Source organism: Peromyscus eremicus, chromosome 3, assembly GCF_949786415.1.
Source record: "Peromyscus eremicus chromosome 3, PerEre_H2_v1, whole genome shotgun sequence".
NCBI classification, from domain to species: Eukaryota; Metazoa; Chordata; class Mammalia; order Rodentia; family Cricetidae; genus Peromyscus; species Peromyscus eremicus.
In genome coordinates this window covers 3,168,072-3,185,698 of record NC_081418.1, presented here as the reverse complement: position 1 = coordinate 3,185,698, position 17,627 = coordinate 3,168,072, and the positions used below count along the sequence as shown (strand labels likewise).

The window sequence follows — 17,627 nt, the reverse complement described above, 5'->3', positions numbered from 1 at the left end:
TTAAGAGCGCTGGCTACTCTTCTAGGGAACCTGGGTTTGATTCCTAGCACTCACATGGCAGCTCACAACTGTCTGTGATCCCAGTCCCAGGGAATTCAACACCCTCTTTGGGCCTCTTGTGGGCACCAGGCCTGCATATGATGCACAGACATAACATAAATATGTTTTAAAAAGTAAGATGAGAACTGGACTTAGCAGCATCCCTGGCACATGGGAACCACTGAACATCGGCCATTTTGTGGATGTTTTGGGTATGGTTACGTGTGCACGAGTACGTTGAGGCTAGAAGTTGGCATTGGGGTCTCCGCCTTCTTTTTTCACATCTTTCACTGAACCTGTAGGTCATTGAAACCCTTGAGTTCTCCTGTCTCCATGTCCTCAGTGCTGGGATTACAGTGCTTGGCTTTTATATGAGTGCTGTGGATTAAACACAGGTCTTCATGCTTGCAAGGCAAACACTACTAATTGAGCTACCTGTCCAATCCCCAAAACACAATGTTTTTATTAGGCAGGCCTGAGTCTGCATAAATACATGGAGATGCTTGACGTTCACTTTGATGTCTTCAGAAATACTCCTAAGCGGTGAACCATGCCTCGAAACGTTGAAGCTATTGGTTTTTTGAAAAAAAAAAAAAAATTCTTTTGAGATGGTATCAGATGTTTCCCTGGCTGGCCTAGACAAGACTGGCCTCCAAGTCACAGAGATTCACATGCTTCTGCCTCCTGGGTGCTGAGATAAAGGTGTGTGCCAGCACCCTAGCTTTCCTGGACTTTCAGGTGCGCTTACTCTGGGCTTTCCCTACTGTCTCCATCGGGATCAAGAGACTTGCCATCCACCTGTGAGCTACTCAAATCACAAAGCTATCAAATGTTTTAAATCTTGGGTCAAAGGATCCAACTTTCACAATTCTGATTTCAAATTCAAGGAAAAGGTAAGCCTAATGTAAAACTCCTGCCTATCACTTCAATTTAAATAATTTCAGTAGCTGCGATAACTAATGTTAAAAGGAACAACTCATTTTAAGTTGAAAGATCTAATAATGCCTAGTCAATCTGAACAGCAGTAGATAATTCCCTACAAATTACATTTTGTATATACATAGAATTTTTGTTTGTTTCTTTGTCTGGAGACAGGATCTCTTGTAGGCAAGTCTGTCCTCACATAGTATAGCTGAGGATGACTCTGAACTCCTGTTCCTCCTGCTTCTTTCTCCCTGGGGCTAGAATTTTAGGCACATCCCACCATGTGGGTTATGTGGTTCTGGGGATCGCTCAGGCTTCATGCATGCTAGGCAAGTGCTCTGCCATCTGACTATATCCTTAGCCTCTAGCATCTTAATAAAAATATTTCTCCAATGTTATTTCAGCTATTTATTTCAAATTAGTAGAGCTATGTAGTGTTCTTAGGTTGTTTAAAAATGTTTGCCTGGGGACTAGAGAGATAGCTCATCGGTTAAGAGCACTGGCTGTTCTTGCAGAGGTTCTGAGTTCAATTCCCAGCAACCACATGGTGGCTCACGACCATCCATAATGAGATCTGATGCCCTCTTCTGGCCTGCAGGCAGAACACTGTGTACATAATAAATAAGTCTTTAAAAAAATGTTTGCCTAAAAGCTGCATGCAAACTGTTATTGTGAACTTACTTCAAATATAGTAAGAAAGGCTAAATACAGATTTTATGTTTAATACTATAAATTAACTAAAAGTCTTTCCCATGTTCTTACTTTTTTATTATTTGTGTGTACACACATGTGTGCATTGATGTGTGTGTGTGTATGTCGGAGAACAATTCGAGGACTCAGTTCTTTATCACTACATCTGTATTTTAGAAACCACTGGGAACATTCCAGGTTATATATGTAGTTGAACTGTAGAAGACACACCACTTGAAAATACCATGAGTGTAGCGATAGTCTTTATGTCTGAACACTTAATAAACCTTTGAACCTACTGTAGAACTTTTCATCGGAAACACATTTGTTTTTTTCTGGTACCAGGCATGTTAAGAATAAACCCGGAGGGACAGAGTCTCAGCCTTGCTGCTGCCCAGAGACTGCCGAGCCAGGTCTGTGTGCCGCCACCCACTCCGGACACAGTATATCCAGTTATGAATAAAAATGAGCTGGTGCAGAAGGTCAAACTGGCCAAGCAGGCTGAGTGATATGATGACATAGCAGCCTGCATGAAGTCTGTAACTGAGCAAAGTGCTGAGTTATCTAATGAGGAATCTTCTCTTTGTTGCTTATAAAAATGTTGTAGAAGCCCGTAGGTCATCTTGGAGGGTCATCTCAAATATCAAGCAAAAGACAGAAAGTGCTGAGAAAAAGCAGCAGATGGCTAGGGAATATAGAGAGAAAATTGAGACGGAGCTAAGAGACATCTGCAATGATGTACTGTCTCTTTTGGAAAAGTTCCTGATCCCCAATGCTTCGCAAGCAGAAAGCGAAGTCTTCTACTTGAAGATGAAGGGTCACTACTATCGTTACCTGGCTGAGGTTGCTGCTGGGGATGGCAAGAAAGGAATTGTGGCCCAGTCACAGCAAGCATACCAAGAAGCATTTGAAATCAGCAAAAAGGAAATGCAACCAACACATCCTACCAGACTGGGTCTGGCCCTTAACTTCTCTGTGTTCTATTATGAGATTCTGAACTTCCCAGAGAAAGCCTGCTCTCTTGCAAAAATAGCTTTTGATGAAACCATTGCTGAACTGGATACATTAAGTGAAGAGTCCTACAAAGACAGCACGCTAATAATGCAGTTACTGAGAGACAACTTGACATTGTGGACATCGGACACCCAAAGAGACGAGGGAAAATTAACCAGCCTTCCAACCTTTGTCTGCCTCATTCTAAAATTTACACAGTAGACCATTTGTCCTCCATGCTGTCCCACAAATAGTTTTTTTGTTTACGATTTATGACAGGTTTATGTTCCTTTTATTTGAATTTCTATATTTCCCATGTGGTTTTTATGTTTTAATATTAGAGGAGTAGAGCCAGTTGTTAACTTTAGGGAGTTACTTGTTTCATCTTGAGGTGGCCAATATGGGGATGTGGAATTTTCACATGAGTTACACACGTTTGGCACAGTACTTTGGGTACATTGTGGCTTCAGAAGGGCCAGTGTTAAAACTGCTTCCATGTCTAAGCAAAGAAAACTGCCTACATACTGGTTTGTGCTGGTGGGGAATAAAAGGGATAATTGTTCCAGTCATGAGTGTAGTTGTTGTGGGTACTTTAAGGTGTGGAGCACTTGTGAGGCTGTGGTACACACACACACACACACACACACACACACACACACACACACCCCTTGGATACACCTCGGGATTGTGTGTCTCTGCGTGCACACTCTTGACCACAGCTCCAGAAGTGGTCCTTAGATAAAGTTGTGACCCAATTTACTCCAATAAGGGCAGAAACGGTTCACATTCCATTATTTGTAAAGTTACCTGCTGTTTGCTTTCGTTATTTTTGCTACACATTTTATTTGTATTTAAATGTTTTAGGCAGTCTAAGAACAAATATAAAAGTAAAGATGCAGTAAAATGAATTGCTTGGTGTTCACTGCTCCATGTGTATCAAGTACAGTGGGAAACAAAATCCCATGTATTTAACTTTTTTTTGTTTTTTTGCTTTTGTGGTTTTTCTTTTTTGATACTTGCCTAACATGCATGTGCTGTAAAAACAGTTAACAGGGAAATGACTTGAGATGATGGCTAGCTTTTTCTTAATGTCTTAGGAAATTTTCATGAACAATCCAAGCATAATTGTTAAGAACACATATATTAAAGTTCATGTAAGTGGAATAAAAGTTTTACAAATGGATTTTTCAACTACTTTTCTCTACAGCTTTTCATGTAAATTAGTCTTGGTTTTGAGACTTCTCTAAAGGAAATTGTCTCCTTCTTCCCTCTTGTCAGCTAATGGGCTTTCACCAATTTTGAATGCAAAATTAATCAACAACAACAAAAACGCTAATGTAACTACCATTCTCAACCATGTTCCCATATTCTTCCCCCTTCGTAACCTCTTTCAAAATTGAAGTGGACCTTTTATTCTGGGTGCAGGGGGAGATTGATTGGTAAAATGTAATGGGTTCCATTTAAAATTTTGGTCTATGGCATTTTCTAACTTAGGAAGCCACAATGTTCTTGGCCCATTGTGACACTGGGCAGCATTAACTGTTAGGTTCTGTGCTTCCAAATCGCTGTTGTTTTTTGAGAATTTCTTGATGCTCTTACAGCCTGCCTTTGATTTCCAGCCCTTTATTTCTATTTGTCAGGTGCACAGGATCACTTCCTTTTTACTCTGTCTTGTCACCAACCATTTTGACTTGTTGGCCATGTATTAGGGAAAAGGCCACATGATCTTTCTGGCTCCACTCAGTGTCTAAGATACCCCGCTTCCTCTGCTTGCATCCCACAGCCTCCCCTCATCCTCCTTCCTACAGCCCAGCTCTCCTTGTTTGAGCTTGCGTTTATCTCCCTGGAAATCCTGTCCTGAATGGTCTGTCACCCTCTCATTTGAAAATCCTTCCTCTTCCTCTCCTCAAGTAATGATGGGGCCAAATCATTCCCAAAGCTCACACCTACCGAGTATTTCCTCAGTACTTTACACAAAACGCCAAACAAAAATGCCATTTAAAAGAGGTGTATTTTTTTTTTCTTTTAGAATGTAAGCTCCTCAAGAGCAGGGACAATGTTTTCTGTATGTTCTATTGTGCCTAGTACACTGTAAATGCTCAATAAATATTGATGATGGGAAAAAAAGAATAAACCTGGTTGCTTTCTGTTTTTTATATTTGGTTATTTGGGTATAAATCTGGAGTAGCTAAGAACATGCGCTTCTTGAAGACCAGAGTGATATTTCATTCCATCATAGCATCAGGACACATGCCATGTTATCTGTACAAAATATAAAATGACTGGAATCTTCAAGATGCCCTTTCTCCACTTGTTCAACAAAAGCCCAGCTTTGTGTTAGTCAGAATACAGAGGTCCATCCTCTGGCTGCCCAGCGCTACCACTTTCAGGGGAGATTAGCAACATATGTTGGTCGTTTGTACAGCCAATTCCTCCACTAGCTTATTGCCACGTGATAGAAAATTCTTTTTTTCAAACCCTTGTTATTAACGTGGTGTTTCTTATGAAATTCTGAGGCCTCCAGCAGATTTCCTACCAATAACTGATCAATTTCATCATTACCTCATGCTAGAGGGCCTGGCAGACCCATATGGAATCTGATATGTGTTATATATATGGTATGGTTCCTATTTCTGACTATTTCTTGTAATGATATAACAAAGTTTATTCTGTCTCATCTGGAATAAGTTCAGTGGTTTCAATATGTAAAACAACTCTTTCTGCACATTGAGAGTCAGTAACCATATTAAGAGGTTCTGAAAAATCTGATACCATGAGAACAGCATATAATTCTAACTTTTGAACAGAATCATAGGGGGTTTGAGCCACTTTATTCAAATTTCCTGATTTATAACCTGCCTTTCCTGATTTGTTTGCATCAGTATAAAATGTAGGGGCTCCAGATATTGGTGTTCACCATACAATTTAAGGAAGGATCCATTAGTTTTCTTTATAAACCAAATTCTCTTGCTTTGGGGACATTTGTTGTTAATCTCTCCCAAAATTACTGCAAGCTCTTTGTCAATTTGTCAACGTTTATTTTCTGCCACAAAGAGGAAATTTCAGCATTAGTAAAAGGTACTACAATTTCTTTTGGCTCTATTCCTGTTAATTGACCAAGTGTCAATTTTCCTTTTAGAATAAACTTAGAAACCTTTATTACATAGGTCTTTAATTTATCTACTCGGTTTGTGTGGTAAAAATATCCATTCAAAGATATTATCTTCTCTCTGCATTAAAATCCCTGTAGGGGAATGTGTAGAAGGCAAAATAACTAGAATGTAATCAATCTCTGGATCCAAACAATCCACATTGTACCCTGTAATTTTTTTTCTACCAAAGCCAATTTTCTCTCAGCTTCAGCTGATAATTTTTTTGACTATTCAAGTCCTTATCACCTTGTAAGGTTTAAAACAAATTACTCAGTTCCTGAGTTGTTAACCCAAATGTGGACTGTAGCCAGTCAATGTCTCCCAGTTTTTGAAAGTTATTAAGAGTCTACAATTGATTTTTCTTGATTTGTACCCTTTGGGGTTGAATTTTTTGTAAACTTATTTTACATGTCAGGTAATTAATAGAATCTCCTCTTTGTAGTTTTTTCAGGAGCAATTTGTAGTCCCCAACAAGGCAAAATTTTCTTTACTTCTTCAAACATTTTCTTTAAAGTGTCTACATTTGAATCAGCTAGTAAGATACTGTCCATATAATGGTAAACTATAGATTGAGGAAAATGTATGTGAATCATTTTCAATGGCTGTCATACAAAATATTGGAACAAGGTGGGGCTGTTTAACATCCTTTGTGGGGGAATCTTTCATTGATCTCTCTCTTATTCATTCATTCATTTATTGGTATTTCAAGACAGGGTCTATCTATCTATCTATCTATCTATCTATCTATCTATCTATCTATCTTTCAAGACAGGGTTTCTGTTTAGTCCTTGCTGTACTGGAACTCACTTGGTAGACCAGGCTGGCCTTGAATTGAGAGACCTGCCTGCCTCTGTTTCCTAAGTGCTTGTATTAAAGCCATTGATATCTCTTAAGAGGCTGAGAATTATTATAAGCAGGTGCTGTGAAGGCAAATTTTTCTGTATCCTTTTCTTGTAAAGGTATAGTGAAGAAAGTCTTTTAAATAGATAACTAGAATAGACCATTCTTTAAGTAATAGAGAAGGTAGAGAGACCATTGGCTGAATTACTTTACTTATGGCTCTCAAATATATCAACATTCTCCATTTTCCAGATCTCTTTTTAATAACAAATAAAGGAAAATTCCAAGGACCGGTCAATTTCTCAATATGTAGAGCATTTAGCTGCTCCTGTACCAGTTGTTCTAAAGCTTGAAATTTTTCTGATGTTAAAGGCCATTGTTCTACCCAGACAGGTTTGTCTGTTAACCATTTTAAAGGTAGGGTTGTTGGTACCTTTAATAGATCAACAGCTGTTGTGTCCTGTTTTTATACAACCTGAATGGTCAGTGACTGTTCTTTATAATACTTTCTAATACTTTTCCCAGAAACATACATTAATTTATGGTTTGTTTTTGAGATTGGAAGAATGTTAATCGGGGATTCTATTGCTGTAACAAATCATGTTCCCATAAATTCATTGTTATATTAGCCATATATGGCTTTAATTTTCCACTCTGTCCTTCTGGCCCTATACATTCAACCCATCTCGTGCTTTGTTTTACCTTAAAGTTCCAATCCCCCCAAACTGAACATTTACCTCCTGAAGAGGTCAATTTGGATGTCAAGATTCTGATGAAATTATTTTTTTACATCTGCTCCAGTATCTACAAGACCTTCAATTACAATGCCACTTATTCATACCTTTAGTTTTGCCTAAATATTAACTTTATGGTTTCTCTTGAAATTTTTGTTTTATCTTCTAAAGCTGTTCTATCATCCAGAGGAGTATGGTATTTTTACAATAGGCATTAGATCCTTTAGTTTCCCCCATGGTGACAGGGAATGATTGATCCAAATTTGACATGGGGGCCTGTGAAAGCCTCCCCCCCCCCCGAAAGCATTTCCCAGTGGCAAAGGGTTACCCTATCTGTCCCTTCCTTGTTCATCTGCATTCATTGGTCCAATGTTGACCTGCATTTTCTGTATAGTCCAGAAGGTTGGGGCCTTCTGTTCACGTTATCTCTAGAAGAGACATTGTTTCTAGGAATGTCCTGCCTACAATTCCTTTTTAGATGACCTTGTTTTACAAGATCCATTCTTCTATAGGTGCTGATCTGATCATTAAAGACCCAATTATTCATCTGCATTGTGAATTAGCATTTTCAAAAGCCAAAGAGTCAATTAATGCTCGTCTAACTTCTGGATCTGATATCATTCTATTTATAGCTGAAGTCACTCTTTGCAATAATTCAGTGAAGGTTTCTTTTGGGCCTTGCATAACTTTAATAAATGGCTCAGTACTCTTTCCTGATTCTTGAATCTTGTTCCAGCATTTATGGCTACTGTATGGTATAGGGACAAAGTATGTTCATCAAATGTAGCCTAACTAGCCACATCAGCATAACGGCCCTCACCAAGGATTTGATCTTGGGAAATCTTACAACCTCTAACCGTACCTTGCTGTTTGAGGGCCTTAGCTTCTTCTCTCAATCAACTCTTCCATTCTGAGGACCATATTCCAATACTGTTGTAACTGAATCTTTCCATTTTTTTGGAATAATTTTGTTCCAAGTGGATCATGTTTTCAACATTTGCCTCGCATAAAGCTGAATGCATACCATAGAAAACTATTGCTTCCTTAACTCTCTTTACATCTAACATTTCATAGGATCCCATTTGACTTTTGTATAGCCTTGGGAATACACCTGTTGTTTGGTGGTCTTTCTTGAATAGTAATTGGAGAAATCAAGGTTAGTGTTTTAATAACCTTGGGTCACTCCTCTCTAATTCCATAAGGTAATGGTGAGGGTGGTTCTCCTCTGAATTCTTCTGTGTCTGAATGCTTTTATTATCAGTTTCAAAAAATTTTTCGAAGGCTTGTAATTTCTCAGCAGTGGCCTTCTCTAGGGCTTGTATCTGTAAATGTAATTCTAAACAGTCTTATTAAATAAGAAACAGAGCCAAATAACGAGTTAAAAGCCCAAGAGGTCAGAGCACTAGCGAATAGCCTTTAGCTTACCAGCCGCTGCCGTCCTTCCCCTCAGAAAAGAGACCTACTTCCTGTGTGTCTGTATTTTTTGACTTTCTGTTCTGCCTTCTTATTGGTTCTAAACCCAACCATATGACTTCTTCATCACTGCCTGTCTATACAGACCTCCAGGTCTCTATGGTTGGTACTTGGATTAAAGGCGTGTGTCACCAAGCTGGCCATGTCCTTGAACACACAGACTCTGCCTGCCATGTGATCAGATTAAGGGCCTGTGCTACCACTGCCAGACTTCTGCTAAATGGCTTGTTCTAGCTCTGATCCCCAGGCAACTTCCTTTATTAACATACAAATAAAATCACATTTCAACACAAATAAAATATCACCATATGTATCTTTTGAATCATAAGCTTTTCCAAGGTTTGCACATCACCAGTCATCTTTTTAGCCTCTTCATTAGTAAATGTTTCTAAATTTATCTTGTCAGTCAAGATGGTATTATTCTCCTTTGTAACTATTTGTAAGGCTTGCATACCATCAGTAGTAGCTTTTTTCTTTTTCTTTCTTTTTTTTTTTTTTGTAGCTTTTTTCTAAGGCCTGTTTCTTTTCAATCAATCTCATATTTGGCACCATTATCAAACCAATTTTTAGGGATATGAATTGCCAGACTGATAACAACTATGACCAAAATTGTACTGATCCCAGCTAAGTTATCTCCTCAGTTTTTCTAGCATCCTATCTATAGTAGCAGTGAGCACGGTCCTAAAACACAGTCCTGAAATTCTAATTTGGAAGAACCTGGGCTGGGCTTTAAAGGTTTTAAAGAAGCATTACCTTGGGTGCAGAACCATTCAAGACTCTTGGAAAGTGTGAAGTTGAGATGGTCATGCTATGACAATGAAGCCCAGGGTGAGCTGGGACTTATTATCTATGCCCAACTGAGATTACAAGAATAAACTATGATACTCAACCTAAGCTATATTTTAATATACAGAGATGCAACAATTTCCACGTAAAGACAAAATTCATTTATCTCAGCAATGGAGAGTTGGCCAAAAGGATCATAATCAGTCTGGGCAACATTATCAATACCCAAGTTCAAAACCAAAATTCATTTAAATACCAAATAATCTATTCTCAATGTTTTTGTGTGCATAGTTTATGTCTATGTTCATGTTCTTAACCTGATCTGCAGTGTAGTTTTATAAGGCTTTCAAATCTTTATTTCTATCTCAGGGTTGGGGCATGAATACCTGGATGATAGATGTATCAATTATCTAAAATTAAACACACTCAAAACTGATATTTTCCTTTACAAGCTGGAATCCTGGAAACCAAGACTACCCTTTCTCATGTGCATCTAATTATCCAAAGAGAAGGGAGAATCTGCACTTTCTACCCCAAGTAAAAACTTTAGAACATAAAAAGACAAACTGGCACACAGTAAACCTTTTACACCAGAGTTTAACACTGTTACTTTAAGCAACCCCAATGGTTTCAAACATGTATCCTACCTAAGAGGTTATCCCACTAAATCACTTACTGTGACAGAATAAACCTCAGCAATGACACCAGATTTGTGTTTTATTACTTTGTACTAATCAATATATGAAGAAAATGGCCAAAATGTGAAAAATATTACTTGGAAAAAAATGGCTCCCCACAGTGCTAAGCCAGTGGCCAGTATGAAAGTAAAGTCTTCTGTAACTTCAGGTACAAGGCAGAGACAGGCCAAGGATTGCTAATACCTGGTTCCAGCACTGACCAATGTATTTGGCAATAAGTTATCCTATGACTTTCTTCTGTTCTGTGACTACAGATGTTCATTTCTCAGTGGATGTTATTCAGAGAAACCTGAATCTGTGTTCCTGGGCCATGGCGAGTCACATCTGACTCAGATGTTTTCCTATGACAGGCTTTTTTCCTGAATTGCTCTTCTTTCTGGCAGGCAGTGCTGCAGTCCAATCTAAGGCCTTCTGTGTGCCAGACTGCTGTAAGCAGTACACAACACCAAGTGAAAAAGCTTAAACCTAAAATATGCAGCTGTGGTCATCTGAATGAGAATGCTCCATAGGCTCATGTTTGAATGCTTGGTCTCTAAACCAGGCCCAATCTCTCTCCGCATGCTGCTGTCTATGGCCAGGATGTAAAGCTCTCAGCTACTGCCCCAGTGCCACGCATGTCTGCTTCCTGCCACAATGATGGATTAACTCTCTGAAACTGTAAGCAAGCCCCCAATTAAATGTTTTCTAAGAGTTGCCTTGGTCACAGTGTCTCTTCACAGCAAGAGAATAGTAACTAAGACACGCTTTTTTTTTTTTTCTTCAAGGCAGGGTTTCTCTGTGTAGTTTTGGTGCCTATCCTGGATCTCACTCTGTAGACCGGCTGGCCTCAAACTCACAGAGATCTGCACCTGGCTCTGTCTCCTAAGTGCTGGGATTAAAGGTGTGTGCCACCACAGCCCGGCAAGACACACATTTTAAAGGTTGAAATTTCCACTCTAAAATTTATACACAACACATATATGTAAATATATGCTGCAAAAGACACATATAAAAGGGTTCAACACTATAGTCTGTACCATTCCTAAACACCAAATGATCATTATAGCACAATGATGTAATATATATTCATAAAATATAAAACACATGTATTTATGTATGTGCACCATATGCATGCCTGGTTCCCATGAGATGAGAAGTGGGTGTCAGATTCCCTGGAACAGGAGTTACAGATAGTTCTATGCTACCATGTGGGTGTAGGATCTGAATTTGGACCCTCCAGAAGAGTAGCCAGTGCTCTTCACTGCTGAGCCATCTTTCCTGCCTCCTACCCACAGCATTTTTTGAGACAGTTTCTCATCAAACCTGAAATCAGTTCACTGCTTCAGCTGGAATGCCAGACCAGAAACTCCCAGGAATCCCTGCTTGCCTTGAAACTTGCTACATAGACTAGGCTAGCCTCAAACTCAGAGATGTGCTTGCCTCTGCATCCCAAGGGCTAAGATTAAATGTGTGCATTACTAGGCCTGGCCCATACCTTTTTATGTTGAGTGAGGAGGATCTGAACTCAGGTCCTTGAGTTTGGGTAACAAGCACTTTATTGACTCAACTATCTCTCTAGCCCCTAAAATTATTTTTTCAGTTACAAAATGTATCAGTTTAAGCATTATTAGGAAAATATATTGCCAGCATGAGCTAGAGCAACAAGACAGCCTAAAAGTATTTATATTTGTATCTTATAATTGTTGAGTATCTACAAGACTACCATTTTCTTTTTGGTTTTTGAAAGGTCGTTTCTCTATTAATAGCCCTGGCTGTCCTCGAACTCAGAGACTGCCTGCCCTCTGCTTCCCGAGTGCTGGGATTAAAGGCGTGCACCACCACCACCTGGCATGGACTACCATTTTCTAATGACTAAAATACATGAAAACTTTTCATATTCTAAGGAATCAACATGAAAATCAATTTTTTTTAAAAAATGCTAACATAAAGCTGGGAGTGGCATCTCATACTTACACTACCAGCACTGGGAGGTTTAGGCAAGAGAATTAGCAGCAAATCAAGGTCCAACCTGGCTACATAACAAAGTTGAACCCAGTCTGGGATACATGAGATACTGGCTCAAAAATAAAAAAAAAACCAACTTAACAAAAATCACAAACAAATGGCTAAAGCAGAAACAACAAATGCTAACACAAAATAAGTTACTCCATGTCTTTTCAGTCTCATGGTTTCTCTACCCTTTTTAAGCTCAGGGAAAACCTAATATCCGACTCCGATCCCTGAGAGTGAAATTTAGTCTTAGTGTTTAGGGAGAAAACTTGAGCTCCCATCATGTGACAGGAAGAAACAGTGGCTGATCAAGGACAGGTGCCGAGAACGGGCTTAAGCCACCATCATTTTCTCATAAGACACTTTCTAGTCTTAGTTTTACTCTTTTTGAGACCAAATCTTATTATGTTGCCCAAACTAGTCTTAAACCTTGTAGGCTCAAGTGACCACAGGGTCCTCCTTCCCTAGTCTCCCATGTGTGCAGGCATGCGGCATTAGCTCTAGGCCTTCTTATTCCATAATTAAGTGATTAAATTCCATCCACAGCTCATGACTTAAAAGAAAAGAATGAGGGGCTGGAGTGATGGTTCAGCAGCTAAAACCGCATACCGTTCTTCCAGAGTACCCAAGTGCAGTTTCCAGCAACCATGTTGAACAGCTCACAATCTCCTGTAATTCTAGCTCAAGGGGAACCTGACACCTGATGCCTCTGGCCTCTATAGGCACTAGCATTCACATGCACACAACTCCACAGATGTACATATATATATATATATAATTAAAAAATAAAATGTTTTCTTTAGAATAAAAAAAGGCAATACAAGATGTAGCACTGTAAAACTGTATTTTTTTTTTTAATAGCAGGTCAAATATCCTGAAACATACACATATTCTGATAGTCTTCTAATCCCAGTTGAGTTCAAATTTTAAAGTAACACACACGAGCTAAGAGAATTCAATATTGTTCCAAGGCACTTACTGAATCTCCGTGACTAGATGAAAACAAGAACCATCAGGACGAACAATTAGACAGTAATAATATAAAAATAACTTCTTGCTTACAATTTACAAAATGCATTATTGTTACAATCTTTGATCTCTGATAACCTGCAGTGCTGGCTGCATGAATCCAGCAATTTTAAAATTCAGAAACTGTTTTCTAAAACTTCAGGGCAAATAATTTACAAATAAGGTACACAAAGACTTAGACCATGCAGAAATTCTTACATCTTGTTAATAATATTTTATGACTTCAACTTTATCAAATTATATACCTACTTGCCCTGTACATATACAAAATAATGCATACATGATAAAACAGCAAGAGAGTAGTCCTTTAAGTCAATTTATCATAAAAGTATTACCATATTAACAGGTCTACAAGCAGCTTGTAACAGGGTTAAGAGACATTAAGGCAATAATACTTGAAGTTACAAAATAAACAATATGTAATACTTTTTCCTAAGTGTAGTATAAGGCAGGTAGATGGTCCCAGCAAAAAATATTAAGGTAACAATCTACACTGCTGTTAGTCCCACATTTTAAAGATGGAATACTATAAATCTGGCTTTCAGTGGCACTTGAATTTTCCAGTATAATTTAAAGTGTCTTTTAACTCCCTGAATCATGTCCATTCTGAAGGTGGATCTCTTGGTCCTTTAGGTTTTCCACAGCGATTGCCAAAACCTATAGACAAAAATATACCGCAATCACAGGTTAACTTTCAAAAATACTTTAAAAACATTAAGAATACATCCATACCTGTTTCTCAAAACCCAATTCTCAGGGTCGACCCTAACGCTGCAACAGAACAGCAGCTGCAGTCTGCCCTCCACCCTGTGGATCCCAGACGACCCCCCCAACCCCATACCACTGTGTCCCAGACCCCAACTTAGGCAGACACCCCCAGCTCAAACACAGGCCATGCCTTCCAGAAGAACAGACAGGCTGCCCACGGACTTTCTCCACTGTTTCTGTTCTTTCAGACCCGATTCTCAGGGTCACCCCTAGTGCTGCAACAGAACACTAGCTACAGCCCCTTCCCTGTCCATGCTTCCTGTGGATCCTACAGACCTCCCTGAAGCCTTCAACACCAGTAAGCATTCCCAATGAACACACCAGCCAAGCAGGCAACACACAGCCAACACACTTCTGAAAATCTGGAGCAAAACACCCATCCAACAAAGACAAACCCAGAAATCAGGACCTAGGCCTGTCTACAATCACCTCAAACCCAGATGCTCATATGCCAATGTAAGAACACAATCAATAACAGCCAGAGCAGTATGTCCCTACTAGAGCCCAGCTATCCTATGACAGCATCCCTGAGTAGTCCAACATACCTGATGCACAAGAAAAAGACCTTTAAACCAAGTATATGGAGATGACAGAGGTCCTTAAAGAAGAAATGAAATAAATCCCTTAGAGAAATCCAGAACACAAATAATGAATGAATCTCTCAAAGAAAGCCAGAAAACACAAACAATTGGATGAAATGAATAAACTCCTTAAAGAAAGTCAAGAAAAAAACAGTTGAAGGAAATGAATAAAACTGTTCAATTTCGATTCTGAAAATCGAAATAGAAGCAATAAAGAAAACACAGAGGGAATTCTAGAAATTAAAATTTTAGGAATGTGAACAGAAACTACAGAGGAATAGAACACAAGAGACAGAAAAACCTCAGGCATCAAAGATATGATAGAAGAAATGAATACATTGGTCAAAGAAAATGCTGCATCTAAAATATTCCTAACACAAAAAACATCCAGGAAATCCGGAATACCATGAAAAGACCAAACCTAAGAATAACAGGAATGGGGAAGGGGAAGAACACCAACTCAATGGCCAAGAAAATATTTTCAACAAAATCCTAGAAGAAAAATTTCCTAACCTAAGGAAGGACATGCTTATGAAAGTACAAGAAACAGTGGTTAAGAGCACTGGTTGCTCTTCCAAAGGACCCAGGTTCAATTCCCAGCACCCACATGACAGCTAACGACTGTCTGACATCTGACATTCTGAGGTATCTGACCTCCTCACACACATACATGTAGGCAAAACACTAATGTACATTCAATAAAAATAAATAAATCATAAAAAGAAGAAGGAGAAGCAGCAGCAGCAGAAGCAGTAGCATATAGAACACCAGACAGATCAGGCCAGAAAGGAAAGTCCTTTCGTCACAATAATAATCAAAACACTGAGCCAGGTGGTTGTGGCACACTCCTTTAATCCCAGCACTTGGAAGGCAGAAGCAGGTGGATCTCTCTGAGTTTGAGGCCAGCCTGGTCTACAGAAGTTAGTTCCAGGACAGCCAGGGCAGTTACAAAGAGAAACCCTGTCTCAAAGAACAACAAACAAAAATCAAAACACAGAACAAAGAAAGGATATTAAAAGCTGCAAGCGAAAAAGACCAAGTAACATATAAAGGCAGATCTATCAGAATCACACCCGACTTCTCAATGGAGACCCTAAAAGCCAGAAGGGCTACATTTTTACAATGGAGTATTACTCAGCTGTTATTGACAAACATGGTATGTACTCACTTATAAGTGGATATTAGCCATTAAGTAAATGATAACCAAGCTACAACCATAGACCCAGAGAGGTTAAGAGGAGGGGTCTAGAGGTGACACATGGATCTCTCTAGGAAGGGGAAATAGAATTTGTGGGTGGACTGGGGGTAGGAGGGAACAGGAGTGGGAGGGATCAGGTTAGGGAGGGGAGGAAGGGATGGAGGGAGTGTGGGGAGAGATGGCTGGAATTGGGGGGCACTTGGGGGAAGGTGTGGAAACCAAGCGCAGTGGAAACTTCTTGGAATCTATGAGGGTGACCCTAGTGAGGACTCCTAGTAATGGAGGCAATGGAGTCTGAACTGGCTATCTTTTGTACCAAGGCTTCCAGTGGTGGGACTGGGTTGTATTTGGTTGAGTTGTTGGCTGAGGGGGTCCCATGGAGATCCCCAAACAACCCAGGTAAAAACTTGTCATGGGCTATGACATAAATACAACCTACCAGATGAATAACAAGGCTTATAGGACCACAGACTCTGAAAACTTGTTGCTTCTAATGTTTCTCATGTGCCACTACATTTCCTCCCTAAAAACAGTTGTGGGTGTTTCCCCCACTGCTTGTGTATTTATCTCATGTATATATTCCATCTACTCAGCACATATATATCTATGGATGGTCAGGAAGATGATTTCTTCATAAGCTGTGTAATTTTGATGAATAGAAATACTCAGACTGACCTAGGAAAATAATAATATTCTGTTACAAAGACAGCTTTTTACACCATTAGCTGATTTAAGACCTCAGAACAAATTCAAAATAAACTAGTTGCCCCTGCAAATGGATGCACAAGGACAAATTCCCAGTGTCTGTTTGTTGAACCAAGGTCATAACTCCCTGCACAGATTCTCTCAGCAACTTGACTCTCTGCACATACCCTTAACATCGGCTTTATGATATAAGATTCAAAGATCAGCCAACCAACTGTTTATGCAGGATACAAAAATATATCTTAAGATTTGAGATGCTTTTAAGGTCACTGTTCCTCACTAAGGTGTCTCCCGCCCTCACTTTACATGGAGTTTGGCTGACAGCCAAGCACTGCCACGGTTACTCACTTCCAGCTGCAGGTCAGAGTGACATTTCAAGCCTGAGAGAAACCATGTGATTTCTCATGTGTTATCAGAATGGCACTGACCATCAAAATGTAACTCATATATTTGTCCAAAGTCTTTTCTGTTGGTGTGTGCATGTGTGTAGATGTAGCTGTGTAAAGATGTATAGCTATGTAGAAAGAGATGTAGCTGTGTGGAGAGATGTAGCTGTATGGAGACAGATTTTCAGAGAGATCTTTTTCAAGATGCAGTAATAAAGTCACCACCAAAATGCTTAAGTTTCTTTCCTAAAGACCCTCATATAGATAAGAATTTTTTCTAAGTCCTGCTACTCTGCTGGCATTTCTTCTTGCTACCCTGGAGCAGTTCTGGGAGTTGGTCACCAGGGCTATAATAAAAACTAACAGAGGGGCTCCACTGATGAAGATAACAACATCATCGAATGTGAAGAGGTGGAGCCGGTGCCTGTATGGTGCCTTCATGACTACATTCTAGTCTCTCTGGTGCAGGAAGATACTCTGCAGGATATGGAGAGAGAAACCTGGACACCAACCCAGCCACAAAACCCTTGACCTATAATCAAGTGCTGGGGCGGTGGTGGCTCAGAACTTGTGGGAGTGGTCAACCAATATCTGGTTTAACTTGAGGTCCAAGCCACAAAAGGGGGAACCATGCCCTACACT

At 39.5% G+C, this 17,627-nt stretch overlaps 1 protein-coding gene and 1 pseudogene across 1 annotated transcript in view; one reads left to right on the top strand and one right to left on the bottom strand.

The window, feature by feature from the left end:
- Positions 1-1,857: 1,857 nt before the first annotated feature.
- LOC131905627 (14-3-3 protein zeta/delta-like) lies at positions 1,858-4,495 on the top strand (annotated as a pseudogene).
- An 8,657-nt stretch (positions 4,496-13,152) lies between these two features.
- Ptpn12 (protein tyrosine phosphatase non-receptor type 12) overlaps positions 13,153-17,627 on the bottom strand; it is a 70,858-nt gene continuing 66,383 nt past the window's right edge. The window contains 1 exon segment of the mRNA XM_059257243.1: positions 13,153-14,004. Within this exon segment, the coding sequence (XP_059113226.1) occupies positions 13,943-14,004 (62 nt within the window). The 3' untranslated portion in view covers positions 13,153-13,942.